This window comes from Neofelis nebulosa, chromosome 17, assembly GCF_028018385.1.
Source record: "Neofelis nebulosa isolate mNeoNeb1 chromosome 17, mNeoNeb1.pri, whole genome shotgun sequence".
NCBI lineage: Eukaryota > Metazoa > Chordata > Mammalia > Carnivora > Felidae > Neofelis > Neofelis nebulosa.
This window is the reverse complement of record NC_080798.1, coordinates 43,517,884-43,535,966: the sequence shown is the minus strand read 5'-3', so window position 1 is coordinate 43,535,966 and position 18,083 is coordinate 43,517,884. Positions and strand designations below refer to the sequence as shown.

The following is an 18,083-nucleotide window of genomic DNA, read 5'->3' as shown; positions in this document are numbered from 1 at the left end:
AGAAATGCAAAGCCTGGTGTCCCTCCTGCTGCTCAACTGCAGGGAGGTCTCTCTGTTGTCCTTATCACTCCTGCCTCAGGTCCAGGGCAGGAGGCAAAATTGTTAGACCATGGAGGATGTTAGGGCTGGGACACAGAAAGACCATGACTGCATTTGTAGAAAACTTTTAATGTTCCCCAGACGAAGAGGCCCCTGCGAGCAAGCTAAAAACCCCCACTGAGGAAGTCCCTGCCATGTCTCAGCAGCCTGGAGTGGCAAGGGGCTGCATCCTTGCCTGTCAGAGGCTAAAGCCACTACCATCTCCTCTCATGCTACTTCCCCAGCCAGCGCTGGCCTGCTCTTGATCCAGGGAGGGCAGAGAGCTGCGGGCACTGGGAAGTAGGGGGCCCTGGCGCAGGTCCCAGCATGGAGGCCCTTGAGACAGCCCATTGGAACAGGGAGGCTGGCGGTTCTCAATGACCAGATCACTGCTGTCATCGTCACTTTCGGCCTCAGCAGGCCCAGGCCCAGCAGAGGGAGGCCCTGTCAGACGACCAGAAGCCCCACGCACCACATTATTGTGCTGATTGGCTGGCTTGACAGTGACAATGAGGTTGTGGCTGTTGGCGACCATCATGTCCGTCACTTGGTCCAAGGTCTTTCCAGCGACCTCAATACCATTGACCTCGAGGATCTCGTCACTGACTGCCAGCAGCCCTGTACTCTCAGCCAGGCCCCCTCGTACCAGGCGGGAGATGAAGATGCCTGGAACCCGTTCCAGGCCCTGGGGAGCTACACGTACACTCATGCCATCTCGGATGTAGAAACCAAGGGGACGGTCAGAGCCATGCTTGTGCAGCCGCACCCTTCGGTGTGTCTCAGGCAGTAGGTCCACATCTATGACTGAAGAAACCTGGCGGAAATCTTGGGGCAGGCTAATTAGCAGGGGTGGCCGGGTGCGCAGGGGTGCCACTGGCCGAAGTAGAAGCCCTTTCTTGCGCCGTTGCAGAGAGTTGGAGGCAAAGGCCAGGCCACTGGAGTCGGCTTCTGCTGCAGGAGAGGGGGAGGGGGGCGCTGAGATCAGAGACTCTGCTCTCCCACTTGAACCCTTTTCCATCAGGCCCAGGCCTGGGGAAAAGGGCACTGTAGCTATTTCCTACCACTTGGAGGTCAGGGCAAGGGCAGGGACTCCAGAGGGTGAAGCCTGGACGCCCTGGGCATGGACTAACCCTTGTAGACCTGCCCTGCTGTCCTACCCCACAGAGGCTGCCCGCTGTACCCCATCCTCCTCACCCCGCTTCTGTACTAGCAGGCGCAGCGGTGGGGGCCCGCTGGCCAGGGCCCGGTGCAGGCTGTCGTCGTTGGTGAGGGGCAGTAGGTCGCCGTGAGCATCTGTATAGCCAAGCAGCACGTCCAGGCCCGGGATCTGGTGCACTGCCCGCAGCAACCGCGAAAATTCTTGGAAGCCACTCACCGAAGCGCGGGGCAGCGCGAAGCGTCGGAACTCAGCATCAAACTGGAGGCAGGGGGTGGGTGAGAGGAGAGGTCAGCACGGAGCCCGTGCCCTTTCCCACCACAGGTCCGAGGGTGTTAGAGGTCGGAAAGGGCTGTCGCAACAGCTGCAGCCTTGCGCCCAGACCTCAGTTCCAGTACAAGGGACGCTGTCCAAGGTCTTCTCCCCGCCCTCCAGGTACCAAGGCCACAGGACTCTAGTGGCCGGCAGTGGAAAGGAGGATAGATGGAGGAAAGCGAGAGGAAAAGCCAGATAATGGGACATGAATGATGGAGGCGAGAAAAAGGTGGTGGGGACTAAGGAGCCAGGAAAAGGGAGAATAAGGGAATTGGAAGCGCCTAGGGCCGAGGCCGGAGCCGGGGCCAGAGGGGCCCTTACTTTGCTCTTCACCTCGACGATGTTGTCTGGACTGCGCGCCGGAGTCCTCTGCGGCCTGGCCATGGTGGGGCCGGGCGGGCTGGGGACGGTGCCCCAGGCGGCCCGCGGAGGCGCAGGTGCACAGACCCTGCCGGCCGGCCCGTGCTGCCCCGCCCCTGGCGGTAGCACTCGCCCCGCCCCCCCATCCTGACCATGACGTCAAGGGGGCAGCGACAGAGAGTGGAACGTGGAGTCTACGTTTCCTAGGAAACGGAGATGGGGATGGAGGCGTCTTCTTTTGCTCTTACGTCATTACGCTACGGTGCGCAAGTCTCTGGAGCCTGGGGGCGGGGCGTGGCCAATCAGAGGGAAGGGGTGGGGGAAGTGACATTTACTGAGTGTAGTCTGTGTACTGTTACTTCTACTGGCCTTATAAGACTGCACGTTTTAGAGGAGAAACTGAGCCATAATAAATATTTGCTCAACTCTTCGGTTCACAAGGTGAAGTGGCTTTGGGCCAACTCGCTTGACCACTCCTGGCCGCAGCCTGAAGCCCTAGATCCCTCCCTCTCCATTCGAGCCAGCCAGGCCGGTGCCACAGAAGTCTTGACGAATGGCCCAAACGCCGGGCCCCTGCTCGGAGATACCCTGGTAAGACCAAGCAGGTTGGCATCCAATCTTCCCAACAAGAATCTGCCCGCAAATAGCCGAACAACACGGGCTCGTGCGCACGCGCGGACACGCATTTGGGCGTGGCCTCGACCTTAGGTTCCGCCCAGCCGCGGTGCGTTTCCTCTTCCGGCGAGAGGCGGGGCCGCGGCGTCCGCGGGAAACCCAGGCTGGTGGTGCTCCACTAGGTGCATCCCGGGAATGGCAGGCTCGGGGAGCTTGGTCCTGCGGCCCTGGATTCGAGAGCTGGTGCTGGGGTCAGATACACTCTCAAGTCCGCAGGCGGGGCAGCTGCTAGAGGTGAGTCCCGCCACCCTTCTCAGAGACCAGGGCAGGGCCCGAGGGCGGTGGGATTGACGCCGGTCGACGCCGTCAGGTGCTACGAGAGGCCGAGGCTCCGGGCCCGTCCCGCGCCCCTGACTCGTCTGATGTCGCGGCCACACTGCTTGTGTCTGACGGGACCCACAGTGTCCGATGCCTAGTGACGTGGGAGACCCTGGACGCCTCGGATTGGTGAGAGAGGAGCCGCGGGGTCTGGGGAAATCGGAGTCTAGTGGGAGTGCGCGAGGCGGAGGTGGGAGGGCCGCAGGCGGGCCGGGCCGTTGCCGTGAGGGTCGTGCTTGCCGCTTGCCGCAGGGAGGAGAAGGAGTTCGGCTTCCGAGGGGCAGAAGGCCGGCTGCTGCTGCTGCAGGATTGTGGGGTCCGCGTCCAAGTCGCCCAAGGCGGCGCGGTGAGTGGTGAGGCTGGTTTGGGTGGGTTAATGAGCCTCTTCGTGACAACTCCTAAGACCCGTCCCTTAATTCAATCCTTCAGCCCGCGGAGTTCTACCTCCAGGTGAACCGCTTCAGCCTGCTGCCCACTGAGCAGCCCCGGGAACAGGTGATTGGTTGGTAAGTGATGCCTCCCCCCACCGGCTGTTCTCTCTACTCAGGCCTCGCTGACTTTGGTGTAGGTCTTTTGGGTGGGAGGGCTTAGGCCGCTGGAAACATTGCCAACTACCTCCCTTTTTTTTTCCCCCAGCAACCAAGACCCGGATGTGCAGAAAAAGCTCTATGACTGTTTGGAGTGAGTAGAGGGTTGGGCTCTGGGGCCGAGTGTGGCTCTGTCAAGGGCAACTGTGTGCAGACAGGCCTCAGGATTGTTCCTCAGGCTTGTCCTCTCTGTTTCTATAGGGAGCACCTTTCAGAGTCCATCTCCCCCAGTGCAGGTATTTATAGGGGTTGGCCAATGACCCTAACTCCCTGTAGAGTGACCTCCTCAGCCATCACCTCTTGCTTCTTTAGTAAGCTTTTCTTCCTACCCACCCTGCCTTTCTTAAGTTTTGGCCCATCCTCTGGTCCCCTGCCCTCAGGCCTTTCACTGTCCCAACTTCTGGATGAGGTGCAGGAGGACCAGGAGCATCGGGGGGCGTTAGTGCACCTGGCTGAGAGCTGTCTGATGCTGGCAGGCCCTTACACAGCACCCCCTCTTACCCGCTGGACCTCCTCCCACCATATGACCACGGTCAGTCTGGGGCTCCCCCTGGGAAATGTCAGAGGAGTTGAACAAGGGCTAGGCTGAGAGTTTATGCCCCACAGGGAGAAGCTGTGTACACTGTCCCCAGCTCATGGCTGCACATCTCTGAGAATGACCAACGAGTTCTGAGCTCTCTGGGCCCAGGTCAGAGGACACAGGGTAAGGACTGGAGAGGTCAAGATGGGAGTACCTGGGGACCTAGTGCCCACAGTGCTAATAAGCTCCCCCTGACCCTCAGACCCTGAGCTGCCCCCACCAGACCCAGCTCTGGAGGACCTATCGCTGACCCTGATCTCTCCTTCCTCACCTACGTCCTCAGGTAAGGTGGTGCGCAGGCCACAGGCATTCACTGCTATCAGCCAGGTGGGGGGATGAACACAATCCCTGTCGGCCTGCCTAAGCTAATGAGCCACTGAGAGGGCTGTGCCCACAGTCGGTGCCCTCCTCTCCAGGAACCCCTGCTTTACCCGGCCACATGTCCTCTGAGGAAAGCGGTGCCAGCATCAGCCTTCTGCCTGCCCTGTCCTTGGCTGCTTCAGACCCAGTGCAGAAGGGCAGCTCCCGGCCTGTGCCAGCCATCTGTTCAGCCCCTGGCCCCCTGCCCCCCAGTTCCATACACCCTATCCGTGGAGCCAGATCCCCACTCCTGAGCTGTGCCCCAAGTCTCTCACCCCTTGGTCATGTACCCAGTCCACGTCAGGCCATTGTGACCAGGTCCCAGAAACCTAACTTGGAGTTCAAGGAGCTAGGATTGCCCCCCAAGAACCGGCAACACTCTCCAAGGACAAAAACGACCACAGGAGCCCTGGAGTCCAGCCCTGTTGGGGTGAGTATAGCCTCTCTACAACTGGATAGTAGAATGGGATGGGTCTTGAGTGGGGGTGGGGAGTAGCATTAGATGGGGTTAGGGGTCCTTGTAGACCCCTCTCCAGATACCACACCACCTTCAGGACCCTCCAAAGAAGCATCGTGATGGTTCTGCCTTTCAATATGAGTATGAGCCACCCTGCACCTCCCTCTGTGCCCAGGTGCAAGCTGTCAGGTGAGTGCCTGGGGCTGCTCCTACTCTTTTGGTCACCAGGCCCAGTCTCCATTGACCTACAGCCATGGTTCTTTTCCCAGGCTTCCTCCCCAGCTTGTGGCCTGGGCCTTGCACCTTCTGATGGAGCCACAGCTGGAGTCTGAGCTCACCCAGGTGTGAGGGGTCATGTGAACATGTGGGAAGATGTGTGCACACAGGTCCATGGCTGGGGATAAACCAAAAGTACTCCCCACTCTGCTTCGAGTTTTTTAATAAAATAATCTCATGCGGCAGGAAAAGGAGAGGGTCAGGGGTTGGGGCCGCCGCCTCTTTGGTCTGTGGCTGGGGAGGGTGGCTTCTGCTCAGGACTAGAGGGCTCTGTGGGTTGTGGGGGCAGAGGTTGGGCTCCAAGGCCAGATCCTGCAAGGGAAGGAGGAAGGGAGAGGAGGGATCAGGACTGGACTGAGCAGTCCTGCCACCCTCCCAACTGGCCCTAGCTTCCTCTCACCTAGGCCTGGAGATGAGGGTGCCTCAGGCTTTGGCCTCCGCTTGAGAACAGGGGAGCGCTGCAACCGCAGGGGCCGTTCTGAAAGACACAGAAACACTTGGCAGGGGAGGAGGTTGCTAGGGGCTTGCTGCCTGTCCCCAAGCGTTCTCTCCCACCTCCAGTGCGTGTGTGAACACACACTGTTGGCTTCAGAGCCACCTCCTTCCCCTGCATCCTCCCACCCCTGGCAAAAGCTGTTCTCCTGGAGGTGGAGCCAGGACTAGTGGGAAGGGCTTGTCAGACCCATGCTCCTGGCCTTCTGGCTCCCTAACTTCTCAACCCCTTACACTATTGGTGGCCCCCTCCAAGGACCAAAACCACAAAGGGAGCCATGGAGTCTACCCTCCCCATCTCCTTCTGCACTCAAGCACACAGGGAGGTGTTCCCCCTCACCAGAAGGGGTCTGGAGCTGGTCCTCATGCACAGACACTGCTCGTCGCCCTGCCGAGAGAGGCCTCGGCCTCAGCTGGCCATCTGGGGGAGGCCAGGGTATCAGGGTATGGTCTCAACAGCTTTCCCCACTCCAGCCCTTGCTTCCCCCTCCGCCGTCAGGGTCCCCAGCCCAGTATTGGGGTGGGGGCTAGGTGCCTGCTTACCTTCGTTCCTAGGGCCCAAGCAAGGGTCCTCTGGGAGGACCAGGCTGTCAGGGGAGGGGCTGGTTCTTCGTGGACTGGGGCTGGGACAAGGGGAGGGGGGGCCTGGACCATCCTGTTGGCCCCAACCACGGCCCCTGAGCTCTGCATTCAGCTGCTGTCCTAGTGTCTTCCAGGTGGTGGACTCCGGACCTTGGCTCCCTGGACCAAGTCTGCATGAGGGGTCTACAGGGAGAAGGGTGTGAGCCTAACCAGTGGTCTGACCCCCTCCTATCTTTGCATGTCCCTCAACACACACAGTGGCCCTTACTCACCAGCCGACACGGAGTGGGTGCGGGACTTGATTGAGATGGGAGGGTCCTCTGTGGAACTGTCCATAATGTCACCTGCAAGGGGCTGGGGGTTCAGGCACCAGCCTTTGGGAGTGAGGGGAAGAAAAACCTGGCCTCTTCCCCTCTTCCCCCAGAACAGCAAGTACCTTGGGGACTATATCTAAGGACAGTTCCTTCACCAAAAATGTACTGCCATAGCACAGGATCCCACTTACCATCCGAGCCAGCCTTCTTGATCTCTCCATCCTTGCTCTGTAGGAAACAGGGAAATCGAGCTCAGTCCTGTCCTGTCTTCACTCTAGCCTTGTTCTTGTAACCACTACTAAATGCCCACCAGGAGATGCAGGGATGGATGAAGAGGAAGCTCATGTAACCCACAGGTGGCGATGAGAGGCTAGAAGTAGCCAGGGAGGAGTTCCTGACACAGGAACACGTGGCAGGGTGATGAGATGAAAGAAGTGACAAGGGCTGAGGCCTTGGGGCAGGATTAGGAGGCAGGGCAGTGTCTTGAGAGGAAGTACCTGGAAGACTTGCTGTTTCAAATGCAGGTGACAAGGTCAGAGTTCTGTTAGATCTACAGAAAAAGGACCACCCCAGTCCAATGACCAGGGCAGAAGCCAAGAAGGAAGAAAGGTGGACTCTGATGACTGTTCTGAGGGGGAGGGGGTGGAACTGACAGAGCCGTCTGTGTGTCATGAGCCTCCTTCTGGTCACATATGTCACCCACAGATTGCCACAAGCCACATGTCGCCTGCCCCCTCACTTTGCACTTGTGTCCCTCCCAACTTACTTGCTTCCTCTTGCCTTCAGCACTCCCGCTGCTTCTGCTCACACCAATCCTCTGCAGCATCACTTGTACCCGCTGTTCAAAGGATGGGGCCAGCTCTGTGTCTCCCCGCTCCAGGGGCCGCCGCTGAGAACACAGAAGCCCAAGTAGGAGAGAGCCCATTGCCTCAGTCCTAGCAGAGCCCTCACCCCTTGTCACCAGGCCTACCTTGTCAGGTCTGGTGCCCAGTGTTTCCTCCTCCTCAGCAGGTAGTAGTATCATTGAATAGGCCTTGCTTTCCCGGGTGTAACGAGGCCGGCTCCTATGGGCCGGGTCTGGGCTGCTGGTGCCCCCCTCAGCTCCACCAGGCTCCTCCCCACGACCGGGGCGGGATGGTGGCCGCAACAGGTCTCCAAGTGTGGTCTTTCGAGTACGGGGAGCTGCCCCAGGGCTGGTCTCTAGATCAGGCCGTGACCCCCGCGTTGAACGAGGCTTCTTAAAGGCAAACAGGGTACCCAGCTTCTTTCTCAGTGTACGGGGGACAGGGGTGGTACCCCCTTCATTGGCTGAGTCCTCTTCAGGAACCCAGCTGTGGGAATAGCTGGCAGTGAGTGGTAAAGCAGACAGACCATCCCACCTTCTCCCACCCCATACAACTGCCCCTCACTCACAGGCTATCCTGCTGGATCAGCCTTTTGGAGAAGAATTCCTCCACGCCTTCGTCCACGCGGGCACTGAGTCCATTCCCTTCCTGCGGCAGGGCTGGGAGCACCTGGGGGACACCATAGGGTGAGGACTGAGCACAACCATATATTCTCTCCACCCCTTGATAAGCAGCCTAGCCTGGGCAACTTCTGTACCTGGGAGCTGCAGTGACCTTAGGGGGCTACTGACAAACATTCCTGCTGTCCAACTGGTGGGCAGAGATGGTTTCACATATCCCCTAATCAGAAGCTGGCCCTGGACACACACACTCAGCTCACACCTCTTCTTGTCCCATGGAGTATCGACACCCGGAACCATCCTGTCACCAGCAGGCTAAAACCTACAGGCTCCTGGGTCACACGTTCCCATTTGCTACCCTCTCTGCTCCAAACAGTTCCCTGCAGTACCCTCCACCCCCACCCCACCCGGCCTGCTGGCAGCTCAGCGGCTCCTGCTGCTGCGTCAGACCCTCTGGGGGGCCTCAAGCCAACTCCTGCCTGCCTTCTACCCTGTGTCCACTGTCCCCACCAGTACCCAGCCCACACAGAACATCTCCCCACATAAACAACTACTGGACGTGCAGTAGATGCAGGATTGTCCCCGCAGCCAGGGGGCCCAGGATCTTTGAGTAACCCTGGGAGAGGGAGGATAAGATGGACACCCTCTCTCGCACATCCGTTCATGCAAAGGGCCAACCTAAGATGCAGTTCTAAACTGAGATGTACCCCAAATTAAATCCACACGTTCATGACCCTGCATGGGAATGGCCTGGGGAAGGGGTGGCCAGGAATAAGCCAAGATTCGGCAGCACGACCAAGTACTCTTGGGTCCCGACAACCCACCTCCCTAGCTGCTTCTCTCCTGAGAAACAAATGAGGCACCCGTGACCCCCCAGTTCCACGAGCTCTGGAATGGGGGAAGGGCACTCACCTGGGGGCCCCCCGGTGGCGGACGGTGGTGGTACTGGCGCCGCGGCCGCGGCCGGGCCCGGGTCGGATGGCGTAAGGGTTCCCCAGAGGGTGGCAGGTCCATGCAAGGCAGTGGGCCGGCCTGGGGACCCGGGGTGGCAGGGCTCGGAGAGCCACGGGCAGAAGGCCCCGCCTGCGGCTCTGCATCTTCCCCCGGAGCCGCCAGCTCGGGCTCCGGTTCCTCAGCAGCACCTAAAGGGAGAGCACCAGAGGAGTACCGAGGAGCAAGCCTGGGGAGGTGGTGGCGGCAGCAGCGGCGCTGGGGCGGCGGGGGACCCGCCCAGGGTGCGGGGAGGGGCCCGACTACGCCACCCCCACCCCCCACGCCCGCCCCTCCCCCCGTCGCCGCTGTCCGTGGTGCTGAGCGCGGCCCCGAGCGGCGCGGCTCTGCGCTGCCGCCAAGCATGCGCATCCTCGGGGTAGGGAAAGGGGCGGGGGAGACGAATGGAGAGTAGATCCTGGTCTGCTCAGGTCCTGCTCCATGCTGACCACAGTAGACCCCAACCTGCAAGTCTGCATGGGGAACCTGGCCTGGCTCAGTCAAGGGTCAGGTAGTTCCTAGGACAAGACTAAATGAATATGACCATGTGTCTAGGTCCCCAGATCTAATGGAGGACCTTCAGCTCAACCTGGTTAACTCCCTTTCCCCCAGACCGACTTACTGTGAGTGGAGAGGACCAGGTGAAAACATTGGCTGGACTCAGGCCATTTCTGTGGAGGACTGTCATGCTGGGTGGGGAGGGCAGAAACTCAGCCTGGGAACCAGGGGAGCTGCCTCCCTGCCTTCCAAATTTCTGGAACCACCTACCTTCTGTTCCTCTTCATCCTTCTGCTTTTCCCTCACCTCCTCAGAGAAGAAAAGACCTTCCAATTCCCCAGGCCCAAGGGGGCTGGGCTCACCTCCATCCAGTGCTGGTATGGCAGGAGGCACTGTCACTGTTGCCTGCTGAGCCAGACTCTCCACCTGCAATAAGGCACCCTAAAGATGAGCAGGTAGGGCCTCAGCCATAGTCCCATCAGTGCTAAGGAAACCCTGAAATAACCCTGGGCTATATGACCCCAGAAGACATTAAAGAACCCCTGCAAGGCAGTGGCCAGGTCACTGTGTGTGTATGTGCGCCTGTGCACGCATGCACATGCCTGCATGCACAATTCTCCCTCACCAGCCGATCACGGGCTGCATTCAGCCCCTCCAAGGCCTGAGCCACAATGCTCTCTGCCAAGGTCCCCGTGACTGACAACCGCATATCCCTGAGAGCAAGAGAGAGCAAAGATTAGTGTGCTATCTATGCCCAGTCCTGTCTAGTCCAGTTTAGCCCAGTCCCATCCAGCTTACCGGAGCCTAGTGAAGGCATCTTGCAGCAGGTGCTCTGGGAGCAGTTCTGGGAGGCCCCTTGAGCCCACCAGAACCCCCTCTAGCTGCTCCCTCCACCTGGGTCCCTGTAGCATCTGTGGGCAGAGGCTCCTTGTTGTGTCCAATGTAGCCTGAGTGAAATCCTGGGTAAAGATCAGAACATGGAGGGTGTGGCCTGAAGCTCCAACCTTCACAGAACAGTGATTCAAGGAATATCACAGTCAAACCTATGGGATAGGGGTCAAGCCTATTATGGAGGTGGAGATGGGGTTGGGGCTAGGATACCATCTTACTTGAATATCTTTACGGCAGACCTCGCCCACCTGTCCCAGGAGGCCCTCTAGCTTTTGCCGCAGCTGCCACTGATGACTTGGGGAGCTTCCAGCCTCATACAGAATTGGGAGAATCTGGAGGCCAAGGAGGAGAAGGAGTTGCAAGTTGACACCTGATTAAGTGGGGGAGGGTCTTTTTGCAGTGGTGGGGAGGGGAGTACTCACACTGAGAGAGAAGTTGGCATTTTGGATGGCATCCTCAGCCTGGTGCACAGCAGCTTCACCCTGGGGTCCAGCCCCACAGCCCAGTAGCTCTACATGCTCCTGCACTGACTGACACAGTTCGTTCACTTCCTGGGGGGTATGCATCAAGCATCAGTCCGATCTTAGTCCCCTCCCAGCCCTCCAGACTCTGCCTCCTTCCCAGTGTCTCCAACAGGGTGGTAAGGTCCTGAAGCCAATCCCATCAGGCCAGTCACTTAGGAAACCTATCTGTTCAAGGAGGGCAAGCAGTGTCTCCTTTGGTTCATTTTAGAGACTTTATATATACTCCCTAATTGTCCTGAATAGGAAAAAAAGGAGCTGTTAGTCATGTCTGTATTTTAGAAGCTTGATCTGCTTATCATCCACATAGAAGACAGACTTAGTGGTGGGCAGAAATGGGAGTGAGGTGGGGTGCCTGTGTGGCTCAGTCGGTTAAGCAGCCAACTCTTGATTTTGGTTCAGGTCATGATCTCATGGTTCGTGGGATCACAACCCTAGTCAGGCTCTGCACCGTCAGATTCTTTCTCTTGGGACTCTCTCTCTCTCTCTCTCTCTCTCTCTCTCTCTCTGCACCTCCCCTGTTCTCTCTCTCAAAAATAAACATTAAAAAAAAGAAATGGTTGTGAGGAGCCATAGATGAAAGACCAGGCGGAGCAAGAGATAGTTAGGGTGGGGGTAAGGATCAGTGTGTGTGAGAGTTAGCAGAGGGAGGACTAAGGAGGTCTGTGGGGGCTCTAATGTGGCCTGGAGAGACCTGGTCCAAACCTCTGTCCACAACACTTGGTGAGTGTGGGCACCATTGAGATTGGGTTCCAGGATAGAGAGAAGAGTTTGTGCAAGGTGATGAGATCACTTGAAAATATGTAGAATGTGAAGCCCCTGAAGGATGTCTGGGTTGAGATGCCTGAGCTCTAAAGCCTGGGATTTGAGAACAGATGGGTGGAGGGATCTCACAAAGGTAAGGTAGCAGAGGGAGATGAAACCAGAAAAAGTGTCGCTGAGTTTGGCCCCAGCAGAGGTGGGTGGAGAGGGCAGAAGAGCCCTGTGAGCAGGAAGTCCATACATGAGGCTATAATCACCTGGGGTGGGGGGTAGGGGGCCGGTAGGATTAAGGGAGGATTTCAAAATAGCTCCCATCTTGAACAGGAGACCCTATTTAAATGCTTTTAAAAGGCATCCAGGGGTGTTATTTGGGGGAGCTACCAAGAAGAGGGACTTGTCAGGGACAGCATAATTCAGGCACCCTAGCCCCAAGAAAGTCAGACCCTCAAACTCAGAGGATCTCGAGGGCCAAAGCTCATCCCATCCCCTACCTCCTGTGCCTACTCAAGGTTATGGGAGGGGACACTAACCTGCTCTGAAGGGTCGGAGACCAGACCCGGTGGCTGCGGACAGCAAGTGCGGTCAGAAGAGGCATGGTCCGCACGGTTATTCCTCAAAAGACAGGCTTGGATCTGGGGACAAGGGATATTGAGAAGTGGTAGGAAGCGGGGCTACCAAGCAGAGCAGGGCAAGGGAGGAGAGGGACCCACACCTGATGCACTGCACGTGTGGTCATTTCCGGGCGGCTGCGATGTGCCTGGGCCACGTCGTTCAGTGGCAGAGGCATGGCCTTTAGGCTGCGGTTCTGCTCCAGGGCCTGCGCTACGTCCAGCAGGCCCAGAGCAGACGTGTGGTTCCGGTCCCAGACGACAGACCTGGGCCAGGCCGGGCTTCAGTCAAGGGCGGAGCTCCACAAGCTCCACCCAACCCGCTGGCCTCGTCCATTCGCCTCGCACACAGGCAGCAGCATTTGTTCCTCCACATTCAGCCCCGCCCCTTAGCCCAGTAAGCCCCGCCCCCCTCCCCGCACCACGCACTCCTCCCCCCTCCGACCCCGCCCACCGGAGCCTAGTGTTGACCCGAAGTGCCTTGGCCAGCATCTTGGCGCCGGTATCCCCCATGGCGTTGCCGCTGATATCCAGCGCCGTCAGGTTAGGATTCGTGCCCAGGGCCCGGAGCAGGACGCTGGAGGCCAGCTTCAGCCGCGACTCAGCCACCGACAGAGACTGTAGGGGCTGCAGTTAAGAAAAGCGGTCAGCAAGGAGGGCAAGTTACAGAGTCTGAGGGAGCAGGAGTCACAGGGGTCCATTGCCTGAGGATCCCACATTGTCCCAAGAACTCACACAGTCATCATCCTGCATGAGCTGGACAATCCGGTGCAGGACGTCGTCCAGGGTCTCCCTGTGGGGCAGGGGCCGCGGTTTGGAAGGACCTGGGTGGGGTGGTGGGGTGCTGTCTGGGAGGCCCGGGAATGGGATGGGGACTCACTTGCACCGGACGTTGAAGTTCCTTCCAAGTGCCACATGTCGCAGGGACCGACTCCTCCCGATGGCCAGCACCAGAGTCACCATGTCTGAGCCGAAGCCTAGGGGTGGCTCGGATCACGCATACGGCGAGGCTGGGGATGAGGTGGGAACTGGTTGGGCAGTGGGAGGGTGGGTTTCCGGGCAGCCTCACCATTATCCGCCAGATCCAGGGAGCTCACTGCGCCGGCGTCGCACACTAAGTCCTGTATCACCTGAGCGCCCGCTGAACGCAGCTGAAGTTGGAAGGTGAAACAAGCTCAGACCGACAGGCCACAGGTGCAGAGGCTCAGGCGCCCAATGGCCGGCGCTCACCGCCTCGCGGCCCCACTCCGCGTGCGCCCACTGCCTGATCACGTCTCGGGCCGGGCGCTCACCTCACAAGCGCTGAGGTCCAGGTGCAGGTCGCCCGTGTGCGTGTTTAGCGCAAGGCCTTCCAAAAGGGCCCTGGGAGAGGATGTCACAGGGGGTGGCGGGAGCTGGGAAAGGGGGCCCCAGGGCGCGAACGAATAGCAAGAAGGAAGGGGCAGGATACCGGAAGGTCGAGGGGGCGATAGGAGCGGGGTGAAGCTCTGGGGCCCCGGCCTGAGTGGTGGCCGCACACGCCGGGGCGTAACCGTAGGCAGCGACACTGACCTGAGCGCGTCGGGCGGCAGCTTACAGCCCGCCAGGCCCAGGTGCCGAAGCGTCTCCGCACGGCTGAGGAAGAGTTGGAGCGCGTCGGGCGCAGCCCGGGACTTCCTGGGGTGGGCGAGCAGGAGGAGTGGGCTTCCGGGCGCAAGGAGGCGGCTCCCCGCCGGCTCCCCCGACCCCGCCCGGACCCGCCCCCCTTACGTGCGGGAGAAGACGTTCCTCGAGGCGTCCAGGTGGCTGAGGCTAGTGCAGCAGCCGCCGGCCAGCGCTGCGAAGAGCTGCGGGAAGAGTGTGTAGGCTACACCGGCGATAGATTGAGCCCCCCTCCTCCCCAACACGGGTCTACCCTCAGGTCTCGGGCCCGGCCACCGGCCCTACCGATCATCCCCCCACTGACCACCCTCTCACAGTGTCCAGGGCGGTGTCGGTGCCCGCGAGATTCAGGAACATCAGAACATTAGGACGGCTCAGGAAACTATAGAGGCCCTGGTGGGAGGATGGGCGTGGGAGGGAGGGAGTCAGGGATCACCTCACCAAGAGCTTCCTGACATCCCACTGTCTGCAGCGCCCCCAATCATTGGCCCTAAAGAAAGCCACTCACCCCACTGTCCTCCGAGGACCCCAGCGCCCCAGGGTTCCCGGAAAGATCCAAGTGGGTCAGGGCAGAGTCAAAGGCCACATTGGAAGCCAGTGCCCGGCCCAGAGACCTCATTCCTGTGGTGGAGAGAGTGGCTCAGCAATCAGGCGGATTCACCTCCTCTCCCCGCTCTGACCACCCCACCTACCTCGAGCTGTCAACCCTGTCTGCGCTAGGCTGAGTTTCCTCAGGGCTCCAGGACGATACTCTAGGTGTCTGCTGAGAGCAGCCATGCCTGGGGAATGGGGGCAGCTGTGTGGCTCTCACCTCCTCTAGCACCAGCCTCCTGGGGGTCCCTAGGTTCATCCGTACCTCGATCATCCAGCAGGTTCCCCGCCAGGCTAAGCTCCCGGAGGGCAGAGCTTGAGTGCCCTGCCAGTGCCTGGGCCAGTCGCCGGACAAAGTCTCTGGGGACGAGACCCCAGGTGTGAGACTCTGACCCTGGATTCCCATCTCCTCCCCAGGCCACTAGCCTCCCAAGCCCAAACCCAAGCCCCCAGACTCCTGTCTCCAAGCCCTACCCTTTCCCCCTTACCCCCTCAGGCCACAGTTCTCTAGCACTAGCTCCTCCAGGTGGGACGATTGACTCATCATGTGCAGAATCTGTTCCGAGACCTCAAGGCTCTGAGAACCAGAGTGGAGGCTCAATGAGCTGCACCCTGGCCACCACACCCTTGGCTCCTCCCTGCCCCTACACTCTCACCAGCTTCATGTCCACACAGGAGAGGCACTGGAACCACAGGTTGTAGGACAGGGCAGCCACACTCAACGCCAGGTCGCTGGGTGAGAGAAGGGGAAGGGGCAGGGCTCAGGGTCCTCCTAGGCCCACCCCCCCCCCCTCCATGGAGAGGCTGAGGCCCAGGAATGTGGGTCATGGGATCTCCTTCCCTTCCCAGTCCTGGAAGGCCACACACCGACTGCCCAGATGGCTGAAGTCGCCTAGGCTGAAGTGGCGGCAGCCCTGACGATGGTAGATGGTGTCCACATCCTGGATGGGAAGAAGGTGTCTCCAACTGGCTTTGGGCCATAAAGGGTAGAGGGGACCCAATGCATGTGGGGGGTCAGATGTCTCCAGAGCTCCACAAGGAGGGCCCTACTCTCACCCACTGAATCTCCTCTCGGAAAGGGAAGCCATTGTAGTCACACAGAGCCTCATACGTCTCCAAGAAGCCACCTGGGGGAGGTGCCAGGGGTGTAATGGATGAGGAAGAAGAGAGAGACAAAAGGTTAAAGATGGAGGAAGATCAGACTCGAGTTGGGTGGTGGCTGTGCCTCGAGTGACTGTTCAGTTTGGGGGACGCCCAATCCAGGGGTCTGGGGCTGCAGGATGGGGGGAGGCTGAAAGTTCTGTGTGCCCTTTTCTTGGTCCTTACCACAGGGGCTGCTGGGCAAGGTGTCTTCGGAGGGGCTGCTTCTCTCTAGCCGAGCCAGCATGGAGGAGGATGTGGGCTTCCGGAATAGCTTCCTGGGGAGGGGGATAAGGGAAAAGGGGGCAGGGGACTTGTAGCCCCTAGGATGGGAGGCAACCCACTTGCTCATTCAGAGCACCCCCTGCTGCCCTCCTTTCCTGCTGGTCCCTTGTAGTTGTCTGGCCTCACCCAAGGTTCGAGCGAGGGAAGACCTTCTTGATGGCTGCAGCAATGTGCTGGGCCAGCTGTTCCAGGGCAGCTACACCAGCAAACTCCAGGACCAGCTCAGGCAGAGACTCTAGCTCAAAAGTGACCTGGGGAGGGAGGGCTGCTGGGTTGGGCTCCATGTGTGGGGGCAGGTGGAAAAGGAGGCAAAGACCAGGCTGCAGGCTGTGGTGGGGTACCAGGTGTCTCACCTGAGGGGGTGTCTCCTGCAGTGCCATGGCCTGGACCTCCAGGTAGCTGAATGTGCAGTCCACCTATGGAGTGCCTGAATCAGCTGGAACCAAGGCCTTAGCCCTGCCGTTCTGGGACCCCAGTCCTCCGTGCAGTCCAGAGTTCAGAGCAAGCCCTGCTTGCTGTGGGGAGCCCAGTGCTATTGGCAGGGCAGAGCCCACAGAGCACAGACAACTCAGCGGAGGCAGCCCTCATCAAAAAAGCTGCTGGAGGGCAAGGGGTGAGGGGTGGTGGTCAGCCCCTGGCACTCACCCTCAGGGGAAGGCAGGTGTGGAGCAGGTAGGCTCTCCATCGTAGCAGTGCCTGGGGGAAGAGAGTGTCTCACCCCCTGGGCAGGACAAGGACTCTATTTTCCTGGGCCCCAGTGGCCCTCCCGAGCTCTGCCCCCTGCCATACCAAGACATGACCTCGCTCAGCACCCTCCCGTTCTGGTAGCCAGGTTTTCAGCAGCAGCTCAGCCTCCTTGGGCCACAGGAATCTGGTGATCTCGCCTGTGGAATGGCAGCCTGCTGGGTGACTTTGGTCCTCCTGGGAAGGTCAACTCAGGCCCATGGTCTGCACCAGGCTTCTGGCCTGGGCTCATCTATGGGCCAGTAAGGAAGGAGTGGAGTGGATGTGGGGGCACCAAACACTTCCGAGAAGCAGAGAGAACTGTTTGCAGGTGCTCCGGGACGCTGGATGGGCTTCTGGCTTTGGAGCCAAGTACGCGGGAAGGGCCAGCGCTTACCTCGCAGCTCACAGGATATGCCGTCGGGGGTCTGGGCCATGGGGCCGGGCCGGGCCGCCGGATGGCCCAACGAGCTCCGACAAGAAACAGTAGCGGGCGGGCGCACACACAGGAAGCCTGGGGGCCCTGGCCCGCACTGTAGCCACCTGCTCCTCCTGCAGCGGAAGGTACGCGCTGCTTCCTGCCAGGCCGCCCCCAGCCCGGCTCCTCCCCGCCCCGGCCTCCGCGGGACAGGAGATGTAGGAGGGGGGCAGAGTCCCAGCTGTCCGCCCGCCCAGTCGCGCAGGAGCTACTCTGGCAAGACAGACACAGGGTAGGAGTGGTGTGGCCGGGAGGGTCGTGCGTGTGGCCCGCGCCTCTTGCCATTCCTAGCCCCCTACTTCCACCCCGCACCGCAGTGCCTGTCGCGAGCACCAGGGGGCGCTGCCCGCTCGGGGATCCCTGCGGCCCACCCGCGTTGGTCCCCTCCAAAACCTAGCTGGGGAGGTGGACAAGGGGCGGGCCGGGAGGAGTGCCTATTCAGCAAGGAGCAACGAATCTCTCCCAGTAGCTCTCCCAACACCCGGGTCCTAGCCTGAAGGGCCTAATCTGTTGCTCCTAACCTGGAGTATGTGACCCCGTGGGATAGCCACCAACTTTTTTTTTTTTTTTTTTTCCCTTTAGCAATCTGCATGGGGGGGGGGGGTAGAACTCACAACCCCGAGATCAAGGGTCACCTGCTTTACCAACTGAGCCAGCCAGGTGCCCCCGAGATCCACTAACTTTTGAAAGGCCGAAAAAATGCCAGATGGGCTCAGATACCCTTTTCTAGAGCACAGAGTCCCCAGCTTTCACCAGGTTTGGGCTGAAAGGTGGGGAGTACCTTCATGGGGCAGCCTTGGGCCAAGGCCTGAACCCCAAGTGTTTCAGGCAGGGGTGAGCAAAGGCTAGGTACATGGGAGTCCTCTCCTGTGTCTGTGTCTTCTCCCTCCTGCGCGCCCTTACCTCTGCTAGAGTTTAGGGAGGGGGGAACCACTGAAGG

At 59.8% G+C, this 18,083-nt stretch overlaps 3 protein-coding genes across 15 annotated transcripts; 1 reads left to right on the top strand and 2 right to left on the bottom strand.

The window, feature by feature from the left end:
- Nucleotides 1–148: 148 nt before the first annotated feature.
- PARD6A (par-6 family cell polarity regulator alpha) lies at nucleotides 149–2,231 on the bottom strand. Of its 2 annotated transcripts, none has more exons than XM_058706499.1 (3): nucleotides 1,871–2,231; nucleotides 1,273–1,495; nucleotides 149–1,029 (listed from the first exon to the last, which is right to left on the bottom strand). In XM_058706499.1, exons 1-3 carry the CDS (start codon nucleotides 1,931–1,933, stop codon nucleotides 278–280), a joined length of 1,038 nt encoding a protein of 345 aa, XP_058562482.1. In that variant the 5' UTR covers nucleotides 1,934–2,231; the 3' UTR covers nucleotides 149–277. The 2 variants fall into 2 exon arrangements, with proteins under 2 accessions (XP_058562482.1, XP_058562483.1); XM_058706500.1 differs by having other exon boundaries at nucleotides 149–1,026.
- A 20-nt stretch (nucleotides 2,232–2,251) lies between these two features.
- ACD (ACD shelterin complex subunit and telomerase recruitment factor) lies at nucleotides 2,252–5,353 on the top strand. Of its 5 annotated transcripts, none has more exons than XM_058706484.1 (13): nucleotides 2,252–2,500; nucleotides 2,707–2,818; nucleotides 2,895–3,031; nucleotides 3,155–3,248; nucleotides 3,332–3,408; nucleotides 3,539–3,583; nucleotides 3,691–3,725; nucleotides 3,870–4,021; nucleotides 4,096–4,177; nucleotides 4,272–4,352; nucleotides 4,486–4,859; nucleotides 4,954–5,075; nucleotides 5,156–5,353. In XM_058706484.1, the coding sequence occupies exons 1-13, from the start codon at nucleotides 2,463–2,465 to the stop codon at nucleotides 5,232–5,234; spliced, it is 1,428 nt and encodes a 475-aa protein (XP_058562467.1). In that variant the 5' UTR covers nucleotides 2,252–2,462; the 3' UTR covers nucleotides 5,235–5,353. The 5 variants fall into 5 exon arrangements, with proteins under 5 accessions (XP_058562467.1, XP_058562466.1, XP_058562470.1 ...); XM_058706483.1 differs by having other exon boundaries at nucleotides 2,255–2,500; nucleotides 4,096–4,192; XM_058706486.1 differs by having other exon boundaries at nucleotides 2,256–2,500; nucleotides 4,096–4,192; nucleotides 4,984–5,075.
- Nucleotides 5,309–17,382, bottom strand: CARMIL2 (capping protein regulator and myosin 1 linker 2). Of its 8 annotated transcripts, XM_058706465.1 has the most exons (39): nucleotides 17,063–17,246; nucleotides 16,732–16,826; nucleotides 16,588–16,638; nucleotides 16,296–16,358; nucleotides 16,069–16,193; nucleotides 15,844–15,935; nucleotides 15,574–15,644; nucleotides 15,385–15,458; nucleotides 15,174–15,249; nucleotides 15,006–15,094; nucleotides 14,783–14,877; nucleotides 14,619–14,705; nucleotides 14,435–14,547; nucleotides 14,242–14,319; nucleotides 14,035–14,111; nucleotides 13,837–13,941; nucleotides 13,578–13,647; nucleotides 13,355–13,436; nucleotides 13,166–13,262; nucleotides 13,021–13,078; nucleotides 12,740–12,912; nucleotides 12,390–12,552; nucleotides 12,208–12,309; nucleotides 10,817–10,945; nucleotides 10,613–10,726; nucleotides 10,302–10,462; nucleotides 10,129–10,216; nucleotides 9,774–9,944; nucleotides 9,628–9,694; nucleotides 8,928–9,157; nucleotides 7,964–8,064; nucleotides 7,521–7,881; nucleotides 7,317–7,439; nucleotides 6,742–6,778; nucleotides 6,509–6,610; nucleotides 6,198–6,419; nucleotides 5,995–6,075; nucleotides 5,563–5,640; nucleotides 5,309–5,474 (listed from the first exon to the last, which is right to left on the bottom strand). In XM_058706465.1, exons 1-39 carry the CDS (start codon nucleotides 17,100–17,102, stop codon nucleotides 5,362–5,364), a joined length of 4,254 nt encoding a protein of 1,417 aa, XP_058562448.1. In that variant the 5' UTR covers nucleotides 17,103–17,246; the 3' UTR covers nucleotides 5,309–5,361. The 8 variants fall into 8 exon arrangements, 7 of the variants coding, with proteins under 7 accessions (XP_058562448.1, XP_058562445.1, XP_058562444.1 ...); XM_058706462.1 differs by having other exon boundaries at nucleotides 5,995–6,042; nucleotides 13,578–13,941; nucleotides 17,063–17,265; XM_058706461.1 differs by having other exon boundaries at nucleotides 10,643–10,726; nucleotides 13,578–13,941; nucleotides 17,063–17,263.
- Nucleotides 17,383–18,083: the final 701 nt, after the last annotated feature.